This window comes from Passer domesticus, chromosome 2 (assembly GCF_036417665.1).
Source record: "Passer domesticus isolate bPasDom1 chromosome 2, bPasDom1.hap1, whole genome shotgun sequence".
In the NCBI taxonomy this organism is placed as follows: domain Eukaryota; kingdom Metazoa; phylum Chordata; class Aves; order Passeriformes; family Passeridae; genus Passer; species Passer domesticus.
In genome coordinates this window covers 3772076-3798994 of record NC_087475.1, presented here as the reverse complement: position 1 = coordinate 3798994, position 26919 = coordinate 3772076, and the positions used below count along the sequence as shown (strand labels likewise).

Sequence of the window (26919 nt, the reverse complement as noted above, 5' to 3'; positions counted from 1 at the left end):
CCATGGCCACTGAGTGTCCCTGCAGGGCTGATCAAATTCCAGCATCCCATGGGGAGATGCTCCGCCCAGGGCAGGAGCCAAGCATTCCTACCTGGATACAATCTGAGCCTGGAACAGCACAGCAGCCTTTGCCCACTGCATTCCCAGAGGAGCAGCTTTCTCCTGCCCTGCATTCCCAGAGGGAGAGCAGGCCCATCTCCAGCAGCCCTGGAGCTTCAGAGGAAAACTCCAGTCTTGTGCAGGATCCCTGCTCCAGCAGAAGCACAGCTGGCACTGCAGGAGGGCTGAGCCCCCATGGGATGGGACTGTGCCACCACCCTGACACACAGGGGGACAGGTCAGATTCTGACTCTGGCAGGGATTTTGTTTTTTTGTTGTTTGTACTATTACATTTGTTTTTATTTTTACTAGTAAAGAACTGTTATTCCTACTCCCTTATCTTTGCTGAGAGCTCCTTAATTTCAACATTATAATAATTCAGAGGGAGGGGGTTTACATTTTCCCTTTCAGGGGAGGCTCCTGCCTTCCTGAGCAGACACCTGTCTGCTCAATCCAGGACATTGTGTTTACAGCTGCGCGCGCTGCGGATCCGCCGGGATGCGGGCACGGAGCCAGGCTCCCACTGCTCCCGGCCTCCTGTGGGAAGCAGCAGCCTGGTTCCACTCTGATTTCAACCAGCAGGAGACTTGCAGTGGATTTATTTGAATATGGGCCCCCCAAAGGCATGCTCAGTTCATAAGGAGGATGGATATTAGCAGGCACATTGAATACAGATGAGGAGGAAGTCTCATTAAGTCAAGGACGGTTGACACTTTTCCAGATAATCAGCCAAATGTAGATGCAGGGAGATGCTGGAATATTTCCACTATCACCAGGAGTTTAAAATGTGGCTATTTCCTGCCTCCATTGCTCGTTCATTCTTGCCTGCCACTGAAGTTTTGATGGGCAGCCACAGGACCCATCACCCCTGTGCCTGAGGGAAGCCAAGAGCCACAGGAACAAATGCATCAAACCTCAATTTTGTCCAAAAGCTTTTCACCTTTTTACAGAGGACAAGGAGGAAGCTTTGAATGTAGAATATGAAAGTGTTTGGAGACTCAAAAGTCCTGAATGCTACCGAGTAAATCAATTTTTATTTCTACATGGCAGTGCTAATGCCCCATCCACCTCAAGCTGAGCACAGCAGAAAGACTTTTGAGGGAATAAAATAGGACTGAATTGCCCCAAAATCTTCTATAAAAGTTTCATTTTCTGTGTTTTTTCAATAGGAAATAGTAAAAGAAATTTCTTTCTGCATGTTTTAATTAGGTTCTTATTAACACCATTTTTCTCTATGGAAAAGGAAATAACACATCAAACCAAAGCAAATGAATAGCTTAATCTTTTTTTTTTCATGGAATTGTTAAGCTTGGAAAAGACCTCCAAGATCATTGAGCCCAACCTTTGACCGAACACCCCCATAACTAAAACATAATGCTAACAGATAGTTACTTCATTCTGTTTGGAAATACTTAATGGGTAATTCTTAACATTTAATTTTTAATTTCTGCTTTGGAGGCAAAAGGTTGGCTGTTGCTTTTTTTTGTTTGGATTTTTTTTTTTTTTTGGGGGGGAGAGGGGGTTTGGTTTATTTATATTTTGGTGTACTTTAAAATTTTTTTAATGTTTTATAACCATATTGGTCAGACATGCAGACTAGATGGGAAATGATCCCTTAAGTGACATCTCAGCAATCTGCAGGTCTAGAAGAAGTACATACCTTGAGGATGTCTTCATCTGGCCTCTTCTGTTGAACTTTGCAGACCTTTAGCCCTTGGGCTTGGCAGAGCTAGGGGTGCAAGCTCCACCTGATTCATTTCAAGACACTTAAAGTACTTGGCTCACTTAGTGCCCTTTCAACAGCACAATCCCATTTAAAACAGTGACAAAACAACCAGGCATTGCTGCACTTTTGTGTTTTAGAGCAATCTGAGTTGAGCATGGTGCAGAAATGTTCGCGTTAGCAATGCCCACAGCCACGGAAATCGCGGGGAGCTCCCACCCTGCCCGAGCACTCCGAGCTCTGCTGCTGCCAGGGCACGGCTGGCACCTCCAGCCAGTGCTGAGCAGCGTTTTGGCACCAATTTGGGATGCTCTGCTTCGTGTTGCCTTGGCCAGGGCACACACAAGTGGCCAGGGCACACACGAGGAGGCACTTAGCGAGGCTGTTGTGTTAAAAACACCGACTGTGGTACTCAATCATTTATGCTCTGCATAAAACAAGCAATATCACTTCTCATGGAATCAGAGGATGCAACAAAGTAATGCGAGCTGACAGCTCCCACGTAACAAGCTTTTTTTTCCTCTAAAGAAAGACCTGGAATAACTTTTTTCCTCCCATTTTTCCTATTATGGGAAAAGTTTTCGGTTTTTTTCCACCCCAGTCCTTACGTAAGCAAAGAATTTCCATAAGAGCTGCTCCCAAATGGAATAAAGATCCATTTCTAAGGAGGAAGTAAAATAACGTCAACGCATTTCTTCTGATCCAAAAAATATTGAAGCTCAACCAAAACCTTCTTGTATGAGATGGACCAAATGCTGAGTCCTGGGTGGGTTTGGTTCAGAGCACTCAGGGCTTGAAGCCTTTGCCCTCTTTGCCTCATGGCAGAAAAAAAAGTGAATCCCAATTTTTTTTCCAAAAATGTGATCCCTGAGTTCCTTTTTGCCAAGGCAATAGAAGACATTACTCAGAGGATGGCACTGACATGATTATCACCCTTTGGGAAAACCACAGCAAAAGGTGATGGAAGCAGACATCACAAATAAAGGCAGAAGACCCTTTTATTTCGCATAGACAAAATGCAAAGAGTGTCTCATTAAATTAATATTAAAAAAAAACCCAAATCAATCTCCTCACTCCACTGACATCACTCATCCTAATTAACAACAAAAAAAAGAACAATCAAGGACCCATTTTCTAATTAAAAAAAAAAAAGTGCAAACATGACAAAAGACTTTTTGTTTTTCCAAATCAATGTTCCTGTTGAATTCACAAAGAGGGTGATTTTCTTTTTTTTTTTTTTTGTGATTTTTTTTTCCCTTTTAAATCTTGTCTGATGGAACTTCCAGTTAAAATGTTTTTGTTAAGTCTCCATGCACTTCGTAGAAAATCAGTAAAAACACAAACGCTTGTGAAGATCAGAAAACTGGACTCTTTTACCCAAAAATTCAGATGTCCAGTCAGATGAAGCTCACACTCAGACAGAAAAAAAGCAAGAGAGTCTTTGCACTGTCTGTCGTTCATATTATTATTTTTTTGTCAAATATTTTGGCAATCTTCTTCTTTAATTATAAATATTGGAATTCAATAAAAAAAAGGTAGCTTTCATTGGACTTTTTGTTTGTTTGTTTGTTTTGTTTTTCAATGTAAATATTTACAGCCACTGTCCAGCCATGCTCTTTTCGTTATACCAGGGTGTAAGATTTTGCGTAGGGATTGTTTCCTTTCAAGTGGCCCCGGGAGTCCAGCAGGGATTCTTGGGAGCTGCTCATTTTTGCTTGAGCCTGTCCTAGCTCAGCTCCTTCTCGCTGAGGTAACGTTGCCACAGCACCAGGTTGCCATGACTGGACATCTCTCGTGGAGGATGTCTCCATGGGGATCGGCTCCAGCACGGTGGGACGCTTCAAGGTTCGGCTTTTCTGTGGCTCCAAGCAGGCTTGCCCCAAACCCAGGTCTCTGCTCGTGCCCTGCACGCCACGGTTCAATAAAAAGTCCATCCTAAGGTAGGGTGGCAAATGCATGAGATCACCTGGGGAGGCAAAAGGGAGAGGTGAGATTTTATTTTGGGCCGTGCGTCGCGCGGCGCTCGCCCGGCGGGAGCGGCTTGAGCTGGTTTGGCCACCAAAGGGGAGGATCTGTGATCAGAATTCATCACTGACAGATTATTTGTCAGCCATTTACTGTGCTGTGATCTTACAGAATTGTGCAACAAATTCCTTTTGGGAGGATCCACAGGAATTCGCTCTTAATATTTGCTTCACAATGGAATGAGAAGTGCAATGTTCTTCACATACACTCACAGCATGAAGGAGATAAAATGAAAAGACCAGGAGCTTTTTCTCAAAATCTGAAAAGAAAAGGTCTTGGTTTTCCTTTGTCAAAAACTTGGAAAATGTGGAGGCTCAGTAAATTTCTGATTTTTATTTTCCATTTTAAATGGAAACTTTCACAATTCCAATTAATGAGTCCCAATCTTGAGTAGAATGACTAAACTATTTTAAATGTGTGCAAGAGTGCTAAGGCTGTAGTCTTCAAGAGATTTCTTACTAAAACAGAAGCATTCTTGTCCTCATATAACAGAATTTAACTGTCAGCCATCAGCACTGTGTTTAATTCACTAATAATTTTTTACCACTCTGACCACCAAGGTGCTGCTGGTTTTGTGGTAACAAAATGCACTGGGACTGGCACCTGAGCTCTTGCATCAACTTTCTGCTTTGTATTGTCAAGAAAACCTCTTATTCATTATTTCCCCTGACTCCTGGGCCTGTTAGGCATTCATGATGATCCTTCAAGGAAATGAGAGGCAATCAGGCACATAATGACATTCCCTTCTAAAAATATTTGATGGTGTAACCTCACCTATGTATGAAAAAAAAGCACAGTTACAGAAGCATTCAGAGCAGTATTTTCCTTTCTTTACAGATCTCTGCAGGTGTGGAGCTGCTTTTTTTATGGTTGACATCAAACCCAGAGCCTCATCTACAGATGGGATGCATCCTGAATGTTTAAAGCAGGAGACTCTTGGCACCACACCACCTGTGTAGCTCTCCCTGAGCTATTTACAGCAGGAGAAATTAAGGCTGACCTGTGCCAGTGGCATAAACAACAGACCAGGAAAGCAGTTCTTCATAATAAAACAATGTATAACAATTTTGTTCTTTCTAGCCCAGCTAAAAGCTGTCCAATGACCTAAAATAAAACAGGTCCTCTGCTTTCCCACGTAAGTCAAGGCACTGCAAGTCTTAGCTAAAAGACCAACAGCATCTGCTCTATCTGTAATTCCAGGTCACAGACAGAGAATTGCTGAGGAGTTGCATTTGGCCAGAATCTGTGTTTATTCCTATAGAAATCCCTCAGGCACAGTCTAACACCATATGTCTTTTTCTGGATGCATCTCCAGCAGAGGCTCACAGCACGTGGTGTTTTACCCCCGTGGAGTATCTCAAGATGAGCCTGACACACACCGTGGAGTTGGAGGGAGAGGGGGAGGTTTGTCATGATAATCACTCTGATTGCCTCTTGAGGAATGGGTGGTGTTAACTTTAATTGGTTTTACTCCTTGGTTTGCCTGATTCTCCTGCAGTACCTTTCATGCCAAGCACAATTCTGCATGTCAGACCTGTTTCAGCTGAGGCAGCAACGTTGCTGCTGCTGCTGCTGCTGGGGTGAAGGACAGCAGGACATGGACACAGGAGCAGGGAGGCACCAACTCACTGCACTTCTCCCCAGGCATTGAGCCAAGCTGCCCATGGGCACATCCAACACCTGCCCTGTCTCCTTGGCACCCTTGGTCACATCACTGCTTCTGCTTCTGCATCCCCTTGTAGTGCAAGTCCCTTCCAAAATGCAGTTGTGGGGTTGCTTGGCTCCAAGGAGCATTCCCTCTGAGGGGAGGAGACAGCCAGGATGGGAAGTTCTTGTGCCACTCACTCCCTGTGGCTGTGCCTTGTGCAGCACTGCGATATCCTGGAGAATTATGTTCTGTTCCTGCCCCACTCCTCCCCAGTGGCAGAGAGAGTGTAGGAATGAGTGTAATGCTCCCCAAATCTGTCTCTGCCCTCTGTGCAATGGATGTTTTGAGGAGCTTGGTTTGGCTGTCTCAGCCGTGGGGGTTTCACTGTCAGGGCCAGCAAAATGCACCTCGGAGATGGCAACAGCAGGTGTGAGAGCTTTGGGACTAATTCTGATGCTAAAGTGATGACTTCCCTCCCGCCAGGAATGTTTGGAGACTGCTGGGGTCAGAAAAGGGGGTTTTTCTCCCACTCCCATGCTCCACTGGGGTCCCTCAGCCCCAGCAGAAGAAGAAAAATTTTCTATGTTGAACCCAGTCCTGGAGCATCTCTGCTCTGGAGATAGGAGAGGAGAGCTGGGGTTTTTAAGCTTGGAGAAGATAAGGATCCAGGGAGACCTCAGAACCCCTTCCAGTGCCTAAAGGAGCTCCAAGACAGCTGGAGAGGGACTCGGGACAAGGGCATGGGGTGATAGGATAAGGAATAATGGCTTTAAACTAAAAGACAGTAGGGTTAGACTGGATATTGGGAATGAGGAATTGTTCCCTGGCAGGGTGGGCAGGGCTGGGATGGAATTGCCAGAGCAGCTGGGGCTGCCCCTGGATCCCTGGCAGTGCCCAAGGCCAGGTTGGACACTGGGGCTTGGAGCAGCCTGGCACAGTGGATTGTGTCACTGCCTGTGGCTGCAGGGTTGGAACTGGATGAGCTTTGCCATCCCTTCCAACCCAAACCACTCCACGTTTCCATTTCCCACAACAATCGGCCTTTTCCCAAAGGTGTTTGTCACCCAGCACTGCCCGTGAGGGGCTGCCACTGCCTTGTTAACACCAGCCAGGACATTTTACACCTGCTACTTCTTTCTACTTCATTTTCTGCTTTTTTTTTTTGGTTGACTTTCCAGGAAGGAGCTGGTGTGGAGCAGCAGCTGGAGCGTGGCTCACTGACAGCTCCCTTGGGTACCTCAGGAGCTGCTTCTGTGCCTTGGCACATTTGCTGCTTCTTGAGAGCCACGGGTATCAGTGGACTACAAAAAAGATGAGCATTGAACCTTACAGAGATGGAGGCTGGTTTTCAAGCTGCTGTCTAGACATTTCTCAAGTGTATTTAGGAGCTTGGAGCTATGTAAAAAAGAGCTTTTTCCCCCCCTCCTTAAATCTACATAAGAAAGCATAGTCAATAATCTGTGTAAACAATATGCAGTCATTTTACTGCAATTTTCTAAATGTCTGGGGGCAAAGTTCCAGCAGGATTTCAGTAATGAGAAACCACAGAGTGTAACTCGTTCTCCAAAGCTGGGTACTCAAAGCACAATCTCTGACATGGTTTATGCAGAGCCCTCATTATTTGATGTGATGTACACATTTCCCCATCATAAAAAGCATCAGTGCTCCTTCTCATCTGCAAGGAGCATCTCTCCCTGCAACTGCTTGTAAAACAGGGCACATTATTAAAATCACTGGCAAAGAAAAATTTTGAGAATGGAACTTTTTTCTTCTGTGCTAGGGTTGAAACGGTCTCACAGGATGAAAAAAAAGAAAAAGTCTTTGATTTAGAAGAACTAATGGGTTTCTGACTTGAAAACACAATCTTTGAAATGTAACCACAGGGGTTCACCTTTGCCATTCCTACATCAATTCTGAAGGTATTTTTGAGCAGGAAAAAAATGCTTCTTGCTGTATCTCTGGAGCTGCTTGGGAAGACTTTGGTTCTCATCCTCTGGACACAACAGTGTAGGCATTTTTTTGGTTTCTTGCTGTTCAGCTGAATGACGTTTTTTTGGGCAAAACATTATGAAGTTTCAGGATGGTTCATTGCCTTTGATGCTCTAATTACCTCTTTTCAGCTATGTTTGTGCCTTATTAGTAATGAAAGCAAACCTTTCAAGTGCATGAGCACTGTAAATGAGCATGTTTAATAATTCATGCATTTTGGCTTAATTAGTACAAAAGACATTCTAAAACTACAATTTTCTGATGCATTTTTAAAAATGGGGTTTGGACTGGATGATCTTCAGAGGCCCCTTTCCATCCTGACCTTTCAGTGATTCTGCAATTTTTAAGAAAGGAGAATTTGCTGTATAAGAACCTTGAGTTTGTATAGAAATAATAAGCACCCAGTCAAATCTGAATGCTGCAATTTAAACCAGAGCTACCTCAGTTTTTTTTCCTTAATGGCCAGCCCTCTAATGAATTATTTAGTATAGTACATTTAAGAAAATGTTAGTTCAGATAAATATTTGTAAACAAATGCTAAAAATCACTTACTGTGATATTTATAATAAGCAACACATTCTACCAAAAAAAGAGTATTTTCTGCGTAAATGCAACACTGAATAAAAACAATTTATCCTTATTTCAGTACAACTAAGCTGATATAAAACACTTTGCAAAAAAACCAACAGACATTTTTTGCCATATTCCAGAGGTCAGCTTCAGGTGTGGGAAGGGTTGGGATGAATTTGACAGGCTACATGCAGGGAAAAACATCACTGCTGAATTTTTCTTGGATTTTATTCAAGACAGCTGTCTCGTCTGCAGAACTAAACCAAGCTGGGAAGCACTCCTTTCTCCCAACAGATTTACCTCATTCCTCTTTCAAATGCCAGAGAGCTTGCATGGTGTTTTTCTTTTTGCTTTCATCTACTCCAGAAAAAAAAAAATTCTAAGGATTTGTGCTATTTTCAATACAAGGATCATCACAGACTGCAAAAAAAGATGCTCTTACCAAGTTTTTACATGAGAGGTCTATGCATTTTTTCATGAATCAGAGCCTCCACTAAAGCAAAAGCAATTTGTCTTCACAACACTCCAACAGAGATACCATCAGTGAGGGTGACAGCCTGAGGGTTTTCAAGTTGTGGTTGCCATGTGGAGGAAATTCTGTGCTATTTGAGAGATTATCTCAGGAGGTTTTGAGGAGCAGGGCTGGTGACTGCAACAGGGTTTTTTATTTAACGAAGGTAAGGATGAGACTGCTTGAACAGGGCATTCACACATCCTGCTTCAAGAGGGGAGTGGGCAGGAAAAAAGCTCTCAGAGATTTCTCTGGGATGATTCCATGGGATCAGAAACCCTGCAAGGGTGGAGTCCCTACAGCCCTGTAAGCTCAGGAAAGGTGCTGATTATGTAATTATGTTGACTTAGCAGCAAATTATGACCTTGTGCAGTGCTGGGGGTGTACAAGTGCTGTGCAGATGGAGTCCCACTCTGCTGGGCATCTCTTGGCTTTGCTGACTTTGGAAGGGGAAGCACTGATGGGATGTGTTTTCCTTTGAAAGGAAGCAAAGGAGACAGAGCTGCTGACGTAGTTCCAAGCTCAGGTTTATGCTGATTAAAAAATTACAGTTGGTTTTTCCAGCTCACTAGCACGGTAAATAAATCAGTGAAGCCTTTGCTGCTACTCACAGCCTGTTTTTCAGGACAAAGACTGCATATAAGGGAAAACTCGCATTAGAAACAAGGAAAAAGTGAAGAGTTTGCAAGGACAAGGTGAGAGGTTTGCTGAAAAAAAAAACGAGTGTAAGTGATGCTCAGAGGCCTTTGTCACATCCAGAACTGACACACCATTAAAAACCTAGCAGGCAAAGCTTTCTTGGACAGCAGCAGCTTGGTCTGAAGCCAGGCTGATAGCAGCAGTAACATTTCTCACAATTGCTGCTGTCAGGGTTGGAAAGCTGCTGGTGCTCCCTGCCTGTCCATCTCGTGTCCGCACTGCGCCGAAACCATCCCCTCACCTGCAGGGCTCTGCAGCACCAGGGACAAACACATTTAATGAGCAATAAAGCCAATTATTTGCTTAGCTTGGCCCTGTGTCCTGCTTGGCAAAGAAGGGAGGGTGAAGAGGATCAGTCCTGCACCTCCTTGCTCGGCCGATACAGGTCCCAGGATCTGCTCAGTGTGGAGCTGCCTTCCCAATTTTCTTGATAATTGATAATATTTTCTTGCAGTAAAATACCAAAAATAGAGTAAAAATTTCTGAAGAGTGCTTTGAATGCCAGGGCTCCACTCTCTAGAGCCAGAGTTGATCAGTAATGGAAACGGAGATGGAATTTCCAAGTGCAAATTTCTGACTGGCCATATGAGTGAGAATCTCGGCTCACTCTCTGTCAACAGGAGCACACCATTATCAGCACACACAGGCTCCTGCTCAGGCCACTTTTTCAAGACAAAAACTGGATTTAATAATCCTCTCAGGTGATCCAGAATAAATGGCAGAAGGTCTGAGAACAGCCAAGCAGCAGAAGGAGAAAGGAAGGAAGGAGGAGACAGCTTCCTCATTAGTGAAAAAGCTGCTGTGAGAGCAGGCACGTGCCCTTCCCTTCTCCAGAGCAGCTTCAACCTCTGCTCAGGTGCCCAGGAAAAAATATTAATGTGCTCAGCATTTGGGAGGTATTTTTAAACTGACTGAATGCAGGACTCATTTCAGCTGCCAGCCTGCCCTTCCTGGCTCTCTGACCCACAGCATCACATCCTCTCGTGCTTCTCCCTGTGCTTCAGCAGGCAGAAAAACACCTCACCCTTTTGCTGTTTATGTTTTTCACCTAAATAGGTGAAAAATGCTAGAGAAATAGCCAGGTTTCCCATTTCTAGCTGGAGAAATGAGAATTCCCTGTCACCCCTGCAGGGCTGTACTTTGTGACTTTCTACACAAAAACTGCACCCTCATGGATGGTTTGGAGATCCCTAACACCTAGTTAAGTGTTTCACATTGCAGTCTTCTAGAACTGGCATTTTCATAAAAATACTCAAAATACCAGCTGTGATTCACAGAACAAAATAAAAACAACAGTTGCTGTTGACTACAATCGTTGGAGTTATCTCTTAAGGAACACCAGGCTATCAGGAAATCTGTAGTTCAGGAGCCAAATTTGCTACTGCTATAAATCACTGGCTCTATTGATTTCAGCAAGACTTTAAATTGATTTCTACTTACTGGAGATTAGGTTTAAGTGACTGAAAATGAGGATTCCAACTAATATGGATTTTTTTTCTCTTTTTTAAAAGGTGATTCATTTTGTTATTTAGATTTAAGCCTTCTGATTCCAAGAAAAAGCCTTTGATCAAGATGTCTTAAAGCAAAAGCATGACTGCTGTAGCTGAACTGAGATCATCCATCTGAACTCCACTGACATAAGAGACTGTGCAGCTGCCTGAGAGGATGGCAGGAGCCTTGATTATCACATTGTTACCTCTTCCTGGAAGATCTAATGGAACAGGAATTGAAGCACGTTTTTTTGCATTTCTCTAAGCAGAACTTGGGTCTCTAACACAGTGCTGCACTTTCAAAAGACCTGCCAGATGCTTTGTCCTTTCCAGAAGTAACTTTAAGGAGAACTGATGTATTTTTAAGGGTTTCTCTGACACTGAGCTGAGTAAGAAAGGGAAAAATTGATTAAATCCAGATAGATTTAGACCCTATGGATAAGCCATGTGGATCTCCAGCCTCACAGGGCTGCTGCACCTGCACAACTGATCCCTTCCTGCTTGGATTTAATGAGGTGTCTAAGTTATAAAAACATGTAAAAGGGGCCTCACTGTGTAAATCAATACCCACCCCAGGACTAAAGTCAGCAAATCTGTCAATAAATAATGAAATGGTGACAGAAAAGGTAAGGCCAGGAGCGCTCCCTCCCCGTCTGCGCCTTGTCACGCAAGCGGCTTCATGCATTTTTAAGGATGTTCTGACACAGCACCCTCCTGCCCAGTGGCTGGGAAAACTTGGAAAACCGTGCTGAAAACCTCAGTGAGGTGCCCCTGGTTAGCAAGGCTGGACTTTTGAAACTCATTTGCGGGTCCTGGGTGCAGTGAAGCTGCTCAATTATACATCACTTCGGCTGGGGGTTAAATCGATGGTGGCTCCATGGAAACAGGTTTATTCCTGAGATGTGCTGGGAGCCTGGATTCAGCACAGAGGCTGGAGAGGTGAGGAGTTTTCAGAGTTCACTGGAATCAGCTGGAGCTGCTCTGTTGACCTCTCCAGGTGTGAGAAATGGATTTGTAAAGGACTCTCAAAAGCTGACTGAAAGCTCACAGAGCCTTATATATTTAAGAGTTTGCATGCAAACTCTGAGAGAAGGTGTGCTGACTTAGGAAGGCTGTGGAATAGAGATGGCATGGCTGAGAGAGAGATTGAACTAGAAACAAGTTTCAAAAGATGGCCTTGCAATAAAACCCAGATATTTTGGAGAATTAGAACGGTGAAAGATGAAGTGTAGCAAGGCAATGTGCAGGAAAATAAGAGGTGACCTATTATTTATAAGGTCCTAGTAATAGGACCTGAAAGCAGGGCTGGATCTGTTCTTGTCTGGAAGGAAACCCCTGCTGCTGGTTACTTTGGGCTGGATGACAGCAAAAATCACACACACTGTGTCCCAACACTGTGACGATGAAATAATTTGACATTTTCAGAATAATATGTGGTGTTAGAACTATTAGCAGCATTGTGTGGCAAAATCTAATAGGCTGAAATACATTTATAGGGTATTGTAACCAGGAAATAGGGTGGCTTCTGATACAATGGCATTGCGTTTTACATCTCATATTTAAATTAGGGGTGCTGAATATTTCCACACTGAAATCCATCTGCATTCAAGGCCAGCACATAAAGCTTTTCCATGGATGGCACAGACCATCACTACAGTCAGATTAGGACTGTTAAAAACGAAAGTTTTTTTTTTTCTCTAGTGGTATGATTTCCTGCTTTAATTCCCAAGAAGAGCACAAGCATGACCTTTCTTGCAGGTAAGATTTGGTTTCCATTTTCAGGTGTGGTAGTGCCAGCTCTCCTGTAGAGCTCAGATTACACTCAGGTCCTCTTGGCATGGGGGAACAACAGAGCCTGAGTTAATTAAATCAGGAATGGCTGTAAATGTCTGTAAGGACTTTAAAGCAGGGCTGGATCTGTTCTTGTCTGGATGGAAATCCCAGCCTTGAGCTGGCTGACAGCAAAAATCACACACACTGTGTCCCAGCACTGTGAAGGTGAAATTTTCAAAATTAAAAATCTAGTTTTTGTAGAAGTGAGGTTCAAGTTAGGGGCACTTCGCAGAAGTGTTATAAAATATCTGTTGTGTTTATTGAAGTGGACACAGCATCTTTGGTTTGATTTGGAACTTTTGCTGGTAGTTTTAACAATTTAATATTGAAGTTGTGAATGTAAGAACACGAAAGTAGCTGAAAATTTACTGATAAATGTAATCCTTGCTTAAGGCATAAAACTCTTCAGTAACTTCAGCTCAATCAAATGTGTCTAAAGCTACAGACAACGTGGGTAGTCTAATAGCTGCAGCTTATATGTATATATAAACAAAATAATCCACTTTAGAAAACCAAAATAAAATTTAAAAAACTGCTCACTTTTAATAAGATTTTTTTTTGCTAATCAAAATATAGAAAATGAGCATTCTTGGAGGGAGGGAGGGGTTTTCCTTAATGTGCAAATTTTAGTCTGGAAGAAATGGTAAAAAAAACCCCCCAAGAGTATCCTGAACCAGCACAGTTTGAGATGCTGTTTCTTTTTCCAAAGTCAGTGTTATTTTGAAATCAAAATAAAGACTAAATTAGGAAGCATCAGGAGGAGGTAATTTTTCTGTTTCACACTCCTCACAGTGTCTTTGAGGAACTGGTACCACTTGTTTCTCTCCTCTAATTAAAAAAAATCTCTTCCTAACATCACTATCACTGATTCAGAGGTGACAATTGTAAAAATAATTTATATTGCTTTAATCACAGACTCACAGAAGGGTCCGAGTTGGATGTTAAACATCATTTCATTTCAAATCCTTCCACTATCCCAGGCTGCTCCAAGCCTAGTGCAGCCTGGCTCTGAACACATCCAGGGATGAGGCAGCCACAGCTTCTCTGGAAAACCTGGTCCAGTGCCACCAGTGACTTCAATTTATGTTGCAGACATCTCCCCTAGTACCTAAAATGGAACTTCCCCATCACAATTGCACAGAAATCTTGTAACTGAACAGCTGTCCTATTTAAACTCAAGATTCACACTGATATTGTTTTCCTTTCTGATCCCAGAGTATTTCAACTTCTGATCTGAAGCTGTTTAAGTTCATTTTTATTGTACTGGCATGGTTAAAAACTTGCAGTGTGAGTCTTCCTGTCTGCAAATCCACCAGAATGAAAAACAAAGCCAATGATATCAAGCATGTAGTCACATCAAATTAAATGCAGAATTAAATGGTTTTCATCCCTGCAGAACATTCAGCTTTTCTCAGCTGAGGGAGAAAAAGCTCTTGATACTCCACAGAAATAAAACCTGAGACAAGATAAAGGCAATTTCCTCTCATCACTGATGTGCCATTTCTAGGATAAGCAGCAAATGGCACAGTCTGTCTTTTTGTGACGTGCTCCTGCTTTTCCAACAGTGCACAGAAACTAAAGAGAAGGTGTTCCATGCACAGAAGATTTAATATGGAAACATTAGAGATGCTCATCTAGGGGAGTAATTTCAGGATACACCACATATATATATATATACAAATTAACAGTCATGCTAAGAGTATTTACTACTGTTAAAAATGTAGACAAGAAGGGTTTTTTCCCCACTCTATGCCTGTCCTTCTGTTTTTCCACCTGCTTATTTTGATTTGTCTCCTTATGTACTTCTCTCAAAACTGAATTTTGGTCTCCCACTGTAGAGTCAGGATGGGGATTTCTTTGTTCTGTATACACATGATACACAGCGAGTGTATATATATATATATATATATATATTCATATTTTTTCATATATATTCTATTTCAAAATTTTCATATATATAGATTTCATATATATTCTGCATTTCGAACCAGACAGTGCAAATATAAAACCAGACCAGAAAACAACCCTTATCTCAGCCTTTGTGTACTTTGCTGTGGGATTTCAGAACAACAACAACAGAAAGATACATAGATTCCTCTGCATCCTCAAGACATTCAGTTTTGGATCTGGAAACAACGGAATTAATGGAATTATTCCCCATTTTCAGTCAGGATCATATAACAGGCATGGGGAAAGGAGGCTACAGGTGAGCTGCCAAGAGTCCCAGCCTTTGCTGAATCCCCTGTGGCCGAATTTGTGTTGGATTCAGCCATGGTCAGTGGAGCTCTGTCAGCAGCTTTCCAACAAAAATCCAGTCCCTAAACAGACCCTAATCCCTGTGTCAGAGGGCAATAGCTCCTTCACCCCTGAACCCACAGGTCAGTGCTAAAGAGTTCACATCTTGGGGCTGACACTGGAAAAATACTGTGCCTTCTACTGCTGCCTGATTCTTATTTTTCTCATTATGCTAAGCAGCTTATTTTTAGCTGCAGTGACTGAATTCTGGAAAAGAAGATTTGTTTCTTGACTTGGGTGTTTAAAACAACATTTAGGCACTGCAGGTGATATCCAGACTGCATTTAAGGGACCCTGGTAAATCTTTTAATAAATTACTTGCATTCTTTAGCTCAAGGCTTGTCTGCATGTTAAGGCTTTGCTGTTCAGTCATCAGGATTAGTCAAAACAGTGAGAAATTTCCAAATTGGGTCAAAAATGCTAATTAAGGCATTTGAAATACAGAGAGAACCTGATCATTCAGCAAAGCTGGAAAGGTAAATCAGTATTTTTTCCTAGTTAACATGCAGTAGGTTTAAGAGCTAGACTGGGGCTGCTGGTCTGAGGTGCCCAGCTGTGAAAACCCAAAAAGTGCCCAAATCTGGATGGTGAGGGCTGGGTTGAGAGCAGGCCTTGGGCTGATGTTAAAAGGCAATGTCAGCTGTTCAAACCTCCTCTGGGACATGGGGGCCAAGGAGAAGGGCTGGAAAATGGAGAGAAATGGTGTTCTTGCTGTTCAGGCAAGAACACAAGGACAGCAGGAGGAAAGTGCTTCCAGGGGAGCAGGGCTGGGAGAAGGGGAGCTCCTGCTTTGTGCAGGTGGAAGGACCCAGGAGAGCACTCAGGTTCCCTGTGGAGAGTGGGATGTCCCAGAAATCTTCATAGCTGTGAAATCAGTCCCTGGAAAATCTTTTTTTTTCAGAGTTTGCCTCTTCAAAAATGCTATTTCTCCCCACTTATGAGCAGGCTTCTTTCCAAACTGGTTCCTTTCACCAGCTGAAAGTTTGTGGAGGAAGTTCTGAGATATAAAATCTTGGGATTCTTTAAATAGATTTCCAAATCTACTAGAGATCCCTGAGAGACATTTCTTCTCTGGGATCATATTTGGGGTGCTTTAGTCCTTCATGTGATCTCTCCCAACTTTTGAGGAGGTGGAATGGTCAAAAATGACCTTGAACTTGTTTTGTGACATCAGGTAGAGAAATTCCTGGTCCAAGTCAAACAAACCCCTAAGGGCAATGTCAAATATAATCAAAGGTTCTTTTTACTGCTGACTAGCAAAAGAGAAAAATTTGGGATCCGATTTTGCAGTACCCCCGTGGGAAAGGAAGCTTCTGCAAATTGAAAGAAATTAAAATTTTCTAGATATTTCCCATTCAAGCCCTCATCTGATGTTATTCCTTCCAAGCATGAACTCCACTGCCAGGGGATACAAATAAGTGGTCTGTCCACAAAAGAACCCCGACATAAATAGTACTTGGGATGCAAAAATATCAAAATATTTCCCAGTTAATAGCAGTTCTTTTCTCCAGCACAATAATTTAGGAGTAAAGAGAAGAAAAAGCCCAACAGGCTTCTTGGCTGAGGCTATTACTGAGATTTAATTTTATAATAATGGGAATCTATTTTTAATAAACTGCTCCAGCAATGTTTATTGCAGTGAAGAATAATTGTTATGATAACTCAATTTGTGATTATTATTCTTAAAACAGAAAAAAAGGGAACATTATTATAAAACTCTTTGAACCTCTACAATTATCTTCCATTTTTCTACATTACAGACTCTTTGATGGCACAGTGGGAGGTAGGAAGAGAGTGCATTTCTTTCCAATTTCTGTCCCTTTTTTGGAGGATGAGGGACTGGCTCATTTGTCAACCTCACAGGTAAACTTGGGTTTACAATTGTTGAAATTTATGAATATTTATATGAAAAATTGCCTCAGTTTTGCCCTGCTTAAATGATTCCTTGAGGACCTGATCTAACTAACCAAACTGCTAGTTAATGACAGCTGTGGGGAGGAGAACAATATTCCAAATCCCAAATTTCTGGGAGTTTTGATGCTGAGAAAGATGCAAGGAAAACAATGTGTTGCCACCATTTTTACAGCTTGAAGGATTTTAACACTGCAAAGGAGCTGAGAAGACTCACTTTTGTAAAGGATGGGATTTATCCCACAGCTTTAAAATCCTGCTGTGCTGTTTTTACTGCTTCAATTTTCTCTTTTAAGGTGCCTCCTGGGACACATGACTATCCTGATGGCTTCCTGAAAAATGTCACCATCTACAGGTGCTCACACCCAAGGTGTGGGCAGATGAGGTCTGAGAGCTCTGTGCAGTCCACAGCTCCTCCTGGGCAGGTCTGCATCCACCCCTGCACTTTTGGGAAGCTGTGCCAAGGCTGTTGTCAGGCAGCAATTCCAGTTTGCTTGGCAGATTGTAATGTGATACTACAAAAGGGAAAGTAGTGGTGTTGTTGTTAATGGTGAGGCATGAACTACAAATAATCACAGAATGGTTTCGGTTGGAAGGGACCTCAAAGATCATCCAGTGCCACCCTGGGACACCTTCCACTGTGCCAGGCTGCTCCAGCCCCAGTGTCCAGCCTGGCCTTGGGCACTGCCAGGGATCCAGGGGCAGCCACAGTTTATCTGGACAGTTTGTTCTAATATTATCTTTTTCCACAAATCTGCTTGGGATGTTGTAAAGATCAGAACACAAGGATGTGTGGGACATGCTTTCAAAACACCAAATGTTGGAATTAATTAAAAAAATCTTACTTCCATGTTCCATTTCCTTTTGAAAACTCAGAGAAACTCCTAAAGATTTTTTTTTTTCTTTTTAATTGAAGACTGCTTAAAAAATGTTTTCCATATACTTGAAAGAGTTTTGGCCTGGTGTGAGGACAATGATGCAGAAAACATCTACAGCTGCTTGTACCATCAGCTGAAATGTCTGCCTGTCTAGGAGAGCTGATTCAAGGATCACCTTCTCCATGCTCAGTGAGCAGAAACTCAGGTAAAAATTCTAGGAGGCCTGTATGGATGAAGAAAAACCTCCTGGAAAAACTCAGACACAGAGAGGGAGTACCCAAGAGGGTGGAAGCAGGCAAGAATAAACCAGAGGGAATACAGAGACATTGTCCAAACATTCAGAAATGTGGTTAGGAAAGGCCAAGCCCAGCTGAAGATGAATCTGTCCAGGGATGTCAAAGACAATGGGAAAGGAAAGGAAAGGAAAGGAAAGGAAAGGAAAGGAAAGGAAAGGAAAGGAAAGGAAAGGAAAGGAAAGGAAAGGAAAGGAAAGGAAAGGAAAGGAAAGGAAAGGAAAGGAAAGGAAAGGAAAGGAAAGGAAAGGAAAGGAAAGGAAAGGAAAGGAAAGGAAAGGAAAGGAAAGGAAAGGAAAGGAAAGGAAAGGAAAGGAAAGGAAAGGAAAGGAAAGGAAAGGAAAGGAAAGGAAAGGAAAGGAAAGGAAAGGAAAGGGGAAAGGAAAAAGGAAATGAAAAGAAAAAGAAAAGGAAGGGAAAAAGGGAAGAGATTTTCTGTAAGTTTATGGTGACAACAGGAAGGCCAGGGAAAATGTGGCCCCACTGCTGAGTGGAACCTGCTGACACAGGACATGGAAAAGGCTGAGACCCTGAATGCCTTACTGGCCTCAGTCTTCCCTGGCAGGGCAGCCTTTGGGAATCCCAGGTCCAAGAGATCAGTGGAACAGTCTGGTCTGGACCAAGAGACTCAGCCCTGGTGGGCAAGGATCAGGTCAGGGAATGCTTAAGCAAACTGGAGATGTGTAAATGCATGGACTGTGATGGAATGTGCCTGCAAGGGCTGAGGGAACTGGCAATGCCATTGAGGCCTCTGTCTTTGAGTCACTTTGATCAGTTTGAGTGATGATGGTGACTGGGAGAAGTGCCTGAAGACTGGAGAAAAGCCAATGCCACTCCTGTCTAAGCGAAGGACAAAAAAGAGGATGCAGAAACCTCCGAGCCTCATCTCCATCCCAGGAATTCACCAAACTCCATCGTTACCTTCTGTGAGCTAATTTTCAGCCTTTTCCATTGGGTGGATTCATTGCCAAATGCCCCATTTATCAAAATAAGTTCTTCTCACAGTCTTTCTTCAGACTGTCCTGTAATTGTTGGGAATTATTTTGAAAAACAAATAGTACTTATTGCAAACTCTCAAAACTTTACTGCACCCATTAGTTGCAACAGGCAGCAGTCTGAAAAGGGAGGACAGAAATTAGGTAGAAGAGGCAGAAGTGAGTGAAAATGACATTTTCCCAGGAAGATTGAATTGGCTGAGAAGAAAAGCAAAGCACCATGAAAACAGGTGAAAGTCCTCTTGAAAGAAAAGATTTACTTCAAGGAAGAATAAAGGTGTGCTGAAGCAGCACAGTGATTTATCTCAAATGTTCTCGTCTACTGAAACCAAATACCCAAAGTTTTTTTTATTTCTTTGCCACGTCCTTAAATGGAGAATGACTTTGATTAATTGTATTTGAATTACAAATTACCTCTGGCAAATTTCTGAAGTGGTGGGTAAAAGAAGAAAGATGCCCAGTAAGTGTTTCCTCACTGACTTGAAAATTAAAATATTGGTCTGTCAGCTACTGCTGAAAGTTTTTCTATCCATATGTTTTGTTTAAAACCCTTCATAAAGTGACCTTTAATAATACATTATTCAATATTTATGGGGAAACATTCAAATTGCCCCATTGGAACACTCAATTATTCTTTCAAGGTAATGAAGCTAATTATTAATTTTATAATACATTTATTTTCCTTGCTGCAAAGGAAAGCTAATCAAGAAAAGTAAGGGAAAAAAATAAAGCCATTAAAATAACAGAGCTAAACATGACTACAAGTCTGTAAATCACTGGAGGGGCTCTAAGGTTGTTCCAACCCTGGAAGATTTTTTTGCTCAAGCACAGGGACCAAATTTTGGTTCTATCTGCCCTCAAGAAAATGAGCTTAATATGGAATATATTAGAATATTTCCAAATACTAAATATGCAAAAGTAATGTATTTGGAACATGAAAGGAAAGAGAGCAAGATATTTGTTAAAATGAAATGATAAAAAAAATCTGTTGACTGCTTGGAAGGAAAGAGTTCAGTTTTGACTTAGCTGTGAATGCAGATGCTTCCCTTTAGCAGAGCACGGACAAATATTTATCTTAGTTCTTTGGAGCTAGAAATGAAAAGAATTCCTATCTTTATCTGTTTCTACAGCTCCTGGGTTTGTGGTTCTACCCTTTGACTACACAGAAATCAGCAATTTCTCCCACTGCTTTATTTCTTACTTGTTTTCCCTCTTATCTATCTGTGTGACACACTAATTTCCTGCCTTGAGTATTATAACTGTCTCCCTTCTGCTTGGGCTTTTTCTTCCCACATTTTTCTTTCAGCTTTCTCCAGCCAAACCCTTGATGCTTTCTTTTCAGTTTTCCTGCTTTTGAATGACCCTTCCTGATCCCACTGCCTCCCTTCCATTCCTCTGTGCTCACAACCACTGCTTGCTATAGTGAATATTGAACAAAAGACCCCCCAGAGATTATTCATTACTCTTTTTCACATAGATGAGCACCTCAGATTACTTTCTGTGGTTCTGAGTAGCAGCACTCCCACTGGCAAATGTATATAATAAAATAAAATAAAATAAAATAAAATAAAATAAAATAAAATAAAATAAAATAAAATAAAATAAAATAAAATAATAAAATAAAATAAAATAAAATAAAATAAAATAAAATAATTCAAAATAAAATAATTCAAAAGAAAATAAATCATGTTTTCAGAAAGCAAACAAATACAATTATGCCTTTTTCCCATTTGAATCCTACTCTGCTGTGTCACATCCTCTATCCTATAACAAAGACTGACAAATCTTCTGAGATTTTTTTAACCTGCTTGACCTCAGAGTACCACAAAAATTTGCCTGTGCTGTTGGGAACTAAGGCATCAGTAAAACACCATGTTTGTGATCTGGAAATGTGTTTGAGCCCGAGAGTTGAATGTACCTCAAGTACCTTTGTGGGAAATTTAGGATTTCTGTATAGCTGATTAACTTGATTAAGTAGAAGTTGTTTATATATATATAAATAAATTATTTAGTATACATTTTTGATTGGTATTTTTGTTTTGTTGATTTGTTTTTTGTTTGTATTTTTTTTGAGTATAAGACTGGTTATAGCTTAGATGTTTTATAGTTTTTTGTTATTTAGTTTTTATGGTCTTGATATTTGGTTTCTTAGTCTCTTCTTTTTTAATTCAGTAGAATTTTTGTTTCAGTAGCTCTGACAAATTCTTGAGGCTTTGATAACAAACTTAGAAGCAGGCTGGCTGGTGCACACTATGGCTTAACCCTTGTAAATACATTGCAACATACCTTCAGGCAGCAAGGAGATGAAGCCTTAATTTTCTCCTTTTATTTTTTTTTGTTCCCTCCTGATTTAGATATCCCAAGTTTGATATTGGGTTATGTCAAAGAGAGAGAGAGGAGCAGCTCCAGGACATCACCAAAGGGTTGTTACGAGTCTGACAAGGCACAAGGCAGAAGGGACAAGCACATCTCCTGCAATCTGTCTTTATGAGCAGTTAATGGGAGCCAACTTTTGCTCCCAAGCACGAAGCAGCACAGTGAGACAGGGTTTATTAGAGGCTGGTTGGAGCTGGAGATGGGCAGATGCACCCACATATGGTCTTATTTATCCCAGGAGGGTCAATGGCCTGATGGCTGCGAGTGTGAGGAGTGGATTTGATGGCTCAGCCAGCCTCTTTCTGCTCCTAAATTCCCAAGTTTTCTGTACACGGGAGAATGTGCTCACATGTTCCATTAGCTGGGATTAGGATTTTAGCTTTTATATTTTTGATATATTTGTAACCCTGCAATTCTTTAGTGTATAGCTCTAAACTCCATATACAGTGTGAGCTGCTGCTGTCCCATTTTGGGCAGACACAACAATTCCTCTCCAGGCCTGGGGATCAAGGACACCTCACTGCCTCAGGCCCTGAGAGATGGAAACAAAACTGAGTTGGAGGGCAGCAAACTTGGGGTGAATGACTTCATTACCTGAAGCTGCAATTGGAAGATTAACTCCCAATATGCAAATGGACCAAACTTATAAAAGTGTGAAAATCCCTGATCCATCATCCATTTTGGGTGTAGCCCCTGGGGGGCCTTGTCTGCCCTAAATGTACCTGAAGGCCCTCCAATAAATATAACTACTTTTTATTACCTATTTTTTTCTGGCCTCTGTTTTTAGGTAGCCCCAAAAAGACATCAGCACAAACCCCAGCGTGGCATTCACATTCTCTGAAAAAATCCCTTCGCCCAGGATTTTTCTCCTGGGAAGCTGAGAAGCCTCAGAGAAAAGGAAAACAATTCTTATCTCATATGCTTCTCCTGTGTTTTGCTCATGTGTGGAATGTGTTTGGAGATTGTTTTCCCACAGGTGATAGTTTCATTGGACTCTGGTGTGAGTTGTTTTGACTCAATGACCAACGGGGGCCAGGCTGTGTCAGGACTCTGGAGAGAGTCATAAGTTTCATTATTTTTTTTTAACATTCAGTAAGTATCCTTTCTGTATCCTTTAGTATAGTATAGTATAGTATTATTTAATATAATATAGTATTATAAAGTAATAAATCAGCCTCCTGAGAACATGGAGTCAGTTGCATCATTCCTGCTTTCATCAGGGCATCCCTGCAAGTACAACACCCCGGTTATGTCATTGAGTAACAGCAAATATTGTGATCCACCCTCTTCCCAGCCTGGGCGTGGCGTGAAACCCTCCCTGGGGTGGCCCAGACGTTCTCCCTGCTGCCTCACCTGGGCGATGTGCCTTGGGAACTGCCATGTTCATCACCCTCCCTCCGTCCTGAGGCTTGGGGGGGGACGCGGTGAACCTGCAGATGCCCGACTCGGACGGCGTGCTGGACGTCAGGCTGTCCGTGTAGTCGTTGGTCCCTGCCGTCAGCTGCTCCGAGGACGTGTCTGATATGAAGCACTCCGTGATGGTGAACTTGGCGTGCCTCAGCTGCTCTTCCATCTTGGCGTGCTCGTAGGCCCTGGCCAGCTCTTCGTAGGTGGAGGAGGCACTTTCTGTGGAGACCATGCTGCTCCTCGCCCGGTCTGAGCACCAGGAAGGGGAACAACGGGAGAGAGAAAACATCTCACAGTCTGTTTTTAGGAGGAAAGCCACGAGCATGGTATTTCAGACTAAAGCAGAGAGCCCTTGAAATTATCAAGGTGATTAAATGGATCTGCTTCAAATGCCTGCTATGGAGGGGCTTGACAGCTGGCCTACAAGCAAAGCTGAGTTAGCAGAATGTCATGGTTTGACACAGAAGAAATAACAACTGATGATTTTCAAGTGTGCCTACAGCAAGGAAGAAGACAAGGCCACCAGCATGGGAACAGATTAGAAAAGATTCATAAATATTTTTGTAAGCTAGACTAAGTAAATGTGCATAAGTAGATGTGTATACGTGCCTAGTTAAATTTCTGTAAAACTTTTGCCAATTATATTGACGTTAATTGCTTTGCACCAATGAATATAATAAATCATTGTCATGTAGTTAATGACTGAAGATCATGCTTTGTTAAGAGTATACAAGCTGGAGAACACGCAAAATAAAAATTTTTTCCTGTTAGATCCTCATCACGTGTGTGTGTGTATCACATCCAACCTAACAGTGACAGCCTTCACAAGTGTTAGTTTAGTCAGAAAATCAACAATTACAGATAATCTAAAGTGCAGCCTTATCCTGTGAGCAGCATTAGATGCCTTAGCATTAAAGTCATGTTTCTTTTATAAAAAATAACCTTTACTACATGAAAAATATTACTTTTTCAACAAAAAAATGATTTCTCTAAATCTGAAATGCCTTCAAAAGGTTTCAAAACCACAAACCAGATTTTGCAAAATAGGAAACAGCTTTTTTTGCCTTATCTTTTTAATGCATCTCAGAAATATTTCACTAGGGCTATGTACAGGTGAGAAAGGAAAGTCTTTTTGTCCTTCTTCCATCATACATTTTTTTTCTTTTTTTTTGGAAAATGCTGAGAACAAAGGTCAAATAGGAAGGCAGTAGCTCTCAGATGTTATCTCTCTAGACACCAGGTAAAACACTAACTCATTTCATTCAGAACAAAGGTCTTCAGAAAGCAATATCTGGCAACTACAGCCTGCAGTCATTCAGTTGCCTTTTTTCAGTGCTGCTGAAGCTAATGAGGGAATTCATATTTGACACACAGGTTATTATGACCTACAAGCTGTTCTTTTCTGCTGATGAGTTTCCGAGAATATCAATATTTCTCAAACAACACTGTTATTGAAGATGTAAATGGCTACTGATACATTAAAAAGCACTCTGGAAATGCAGGGCTCCTTTCTGCAGGGAGAGGGTTGCTGGGCTGCTGCACCCACAGTGTTTCTACTCCAGTGGGCTGGAAGAGCAGGGGACTTTGAAAAGTTCCTTGGGCAGAAGTCATGTTTCATCACAAGATCTGTGCAATTTCAGACATTGCTGGTGATGTTCAATAAACAGGCACAGTGTAATAGCTAATTCATAAAAATGGACCTCCTGCAGCAGCCAGAGGCAAGTGTGTCATTATTGCAAATCTTTATCTTTTTTATTGTGTGTCTGCACCCCTGCATCAGTTTTCATTGTGCACAAAGAACAATACTCCTGCCACTTTTAAACACGACCATCCATTATTTAAAATGACAACTACTTCTGCTGTAACTTGCTTAAGATTTGGAGCTGACCAGAACTTAACAGGGTTTCTTTTGATTTTTCTTTTTTTCTTTCTTTTTTTTTTTCCTTTCCACCCACAGGAAACATCATTCTGTTTTTCACATTTGATTTGTGCGGCAGACCTCAGTGATGTCTTCCCATATTTCTGGTCAGCTGGAAACTCCCAGGAGGCAGCAGTTGACCAGTGCCATGGAGCAGTGCGTGTGAATATCGTGGTCATGCAAAGGTCACAGCTTGGTCCACTGAAGCTCAGGACCTGCAGCTTCCCACATCCCACGCCAAGAGGGAGAATATTCCAGAACCAATCTGCCTGAACACCTACTTTAGATTTGATGGAAGTTTATCCAAGCCTAGGGTGAACTTTATAAAACTTCTTGGGCTTCATGAATACAGATTGACCAGGAAATTTCTAATGGCCTCTAGGTAGAACATTAGAACTCAGTCACAGCTATGAACTGCTGCCAGGCATTTCTCCTAAGGTCAAAAGCTACTGCTTTGTAAGCCTGGAATTGTTTTGATAAGTGCTAAATTCTGCCAAATATCAACTGCATCAAGCAGCTCCTGAAATCTGAACTCCAGATTGGAGAAGTGATCAAATGTGCACATTAGCTCAATTGATTCTTGAACACATCATTTGGCTACATATGTTTATTTGAAAGTTTTAAACTTCTGAAGCACTTAAATTAAATGGACTCTACTCTTTTCCCAGAAACCAAGTGGTGTAACAGAGCTGCTTTTTGGCACAAGAAGAGCTTTCTTGATTTAAAGCTTGCTATCCCTCACATAAATCACTGTGAGCTCAAAGGTAGACACAGAGTAGAAAAGCAGGCTTGTTAAAATATAGATTAGAAAGTCTGTTTACATAATTGGATGTAGTTTATCTACTAAACCACACAATAAATTTAATTTCTGCCCTTTACCACACACATTGGAAAATATCCTTGGGTGACAACAGGTTGGAACACATCCAAATGCACCTGCAGTCTGGAGTGTCTACAGAAAGGGTTTCTGAGAGGAGATCTTCTATTTATATTTAGATTTGTATATTTAATAACCTTAAACATTTATGATAATTCTGCCTGAAGGTTGTCAGCTGGCTGGAACAATCAAGTGACTGCCATAACCCCATGGAGAAAACATGGGGGTTTAAGAGGGTGAATTATGAAACATTGAGAACTCCAGGCTGTAAATTACTAAATATGAGTGAAGTCAGATTCTTGTTCTCATACAAAAAAGAAACCAGTCATACTGGTTTTTATGGTGACAGGCCACTCACATCCACTGCTTTGTAGCTCTAACAGATCATGAACACCTTTCTCCTAAAATCAGGAGAGACAGTTGGCAATTCCTTCTGAGGAAGCCAGAGCAAGCCTGGCTTCAATTTGGTCAGACTTCCCTTCGAGAAATATTTTACCTTTCTTCTTTTTTAACCTTTATTAGATTTACTTCATGATGGTTCTCCTAGTTAATAATTTAATAATTTATTTGCATTTTTTGTTGCTTTTTCAGCATAGGACATTTTTTTTTCCAGTTGCATTTATGATGTGAAGGCATCAAGAAGAGATGAGGGCTGCAGGCAGAATATGTGTTCAGTGTCTCCCCACTTGTCATCTAGAGGAATAAACCCCATGGTGTTTCTCAGGGAAATCCTGGCCAGCTGCTACAGAATTCAGTGCTATGAATGGATTTTCACTCGGACTCTATTTGCAGTTTTCCTTTTTTTTTTTTTTCCCCTTCTCTTTCCCACTGAGAATAAATAATATTACATGAATGGGAAAATAAAATACTAACCTGAAGGTTGTTCAAATCCTAAAACCATTCTAAATACGACTCAAGAATATTCTTGCTGACTAATATTGTCCATTCCTAGTCAAATTCTCCTACTTTTGCTTTTTGGTTCAGCTACAGGAAAATTTACCACTTTGTCTTCCAAAGGATATGTGTGGAATGAGGAACTAGAGGCACAATATTTGTTGTCATTATCACTACAAGCATTTTTGGCACCCCTCATAAATAACCTACAGAAAAAACACCCTGGCAAGGGAAGAACAATGACACCTGAGCTCCAATCAAGGCACAGCCAGGAACAGAACAGGTGGAACAGGCTGCCCACACAGGAGATGGAATTCCCACCCTTGGGGACATTCAAAAGCCATCTGGGGATATTCCTGAGCAAACAGACCTTGCTGACCCTGCTTTAGGCAGAGGGGCTGGACTGGCCAGTGCTCAGGTGTCCCTCTGGACCTCAGCCTCTGATCCTGTGACTTGGGAGGGTCCTGTCAGCAATGGGAATGAGCAGC

General features: G+C 41.8%; 1 protein-coding gene across 1 annotated transcript in view; it reads right to left on the bottom strand.

The window, feature by feature from the left end:
- Positions 1-3043: 3043 nt before the first annotated feature.
- The window catches only part of DSCAM (DS cell adhesion molecule), a 465664-nt gene continuing 441788 nt past the window's right edge, over positions 3044-26919 (bottom strand). Inside the window, exons 32-33 of the mRNA XM_064406016.1 lie at positions 22689-22991; positions 3044-3788 (exon numbers count right to left, since the gene is read on the bottom strand). Of these exons, the coding sequence (XP_064262086.1) occupies positions 3445-3788; positions 22689-22991 (647 nt within the window). The 3' untranslated portion in view covers positions 3044-3444. The remainder of the gene's footprint in view (positions 3789-22688; positions 22992-26919) is intronic.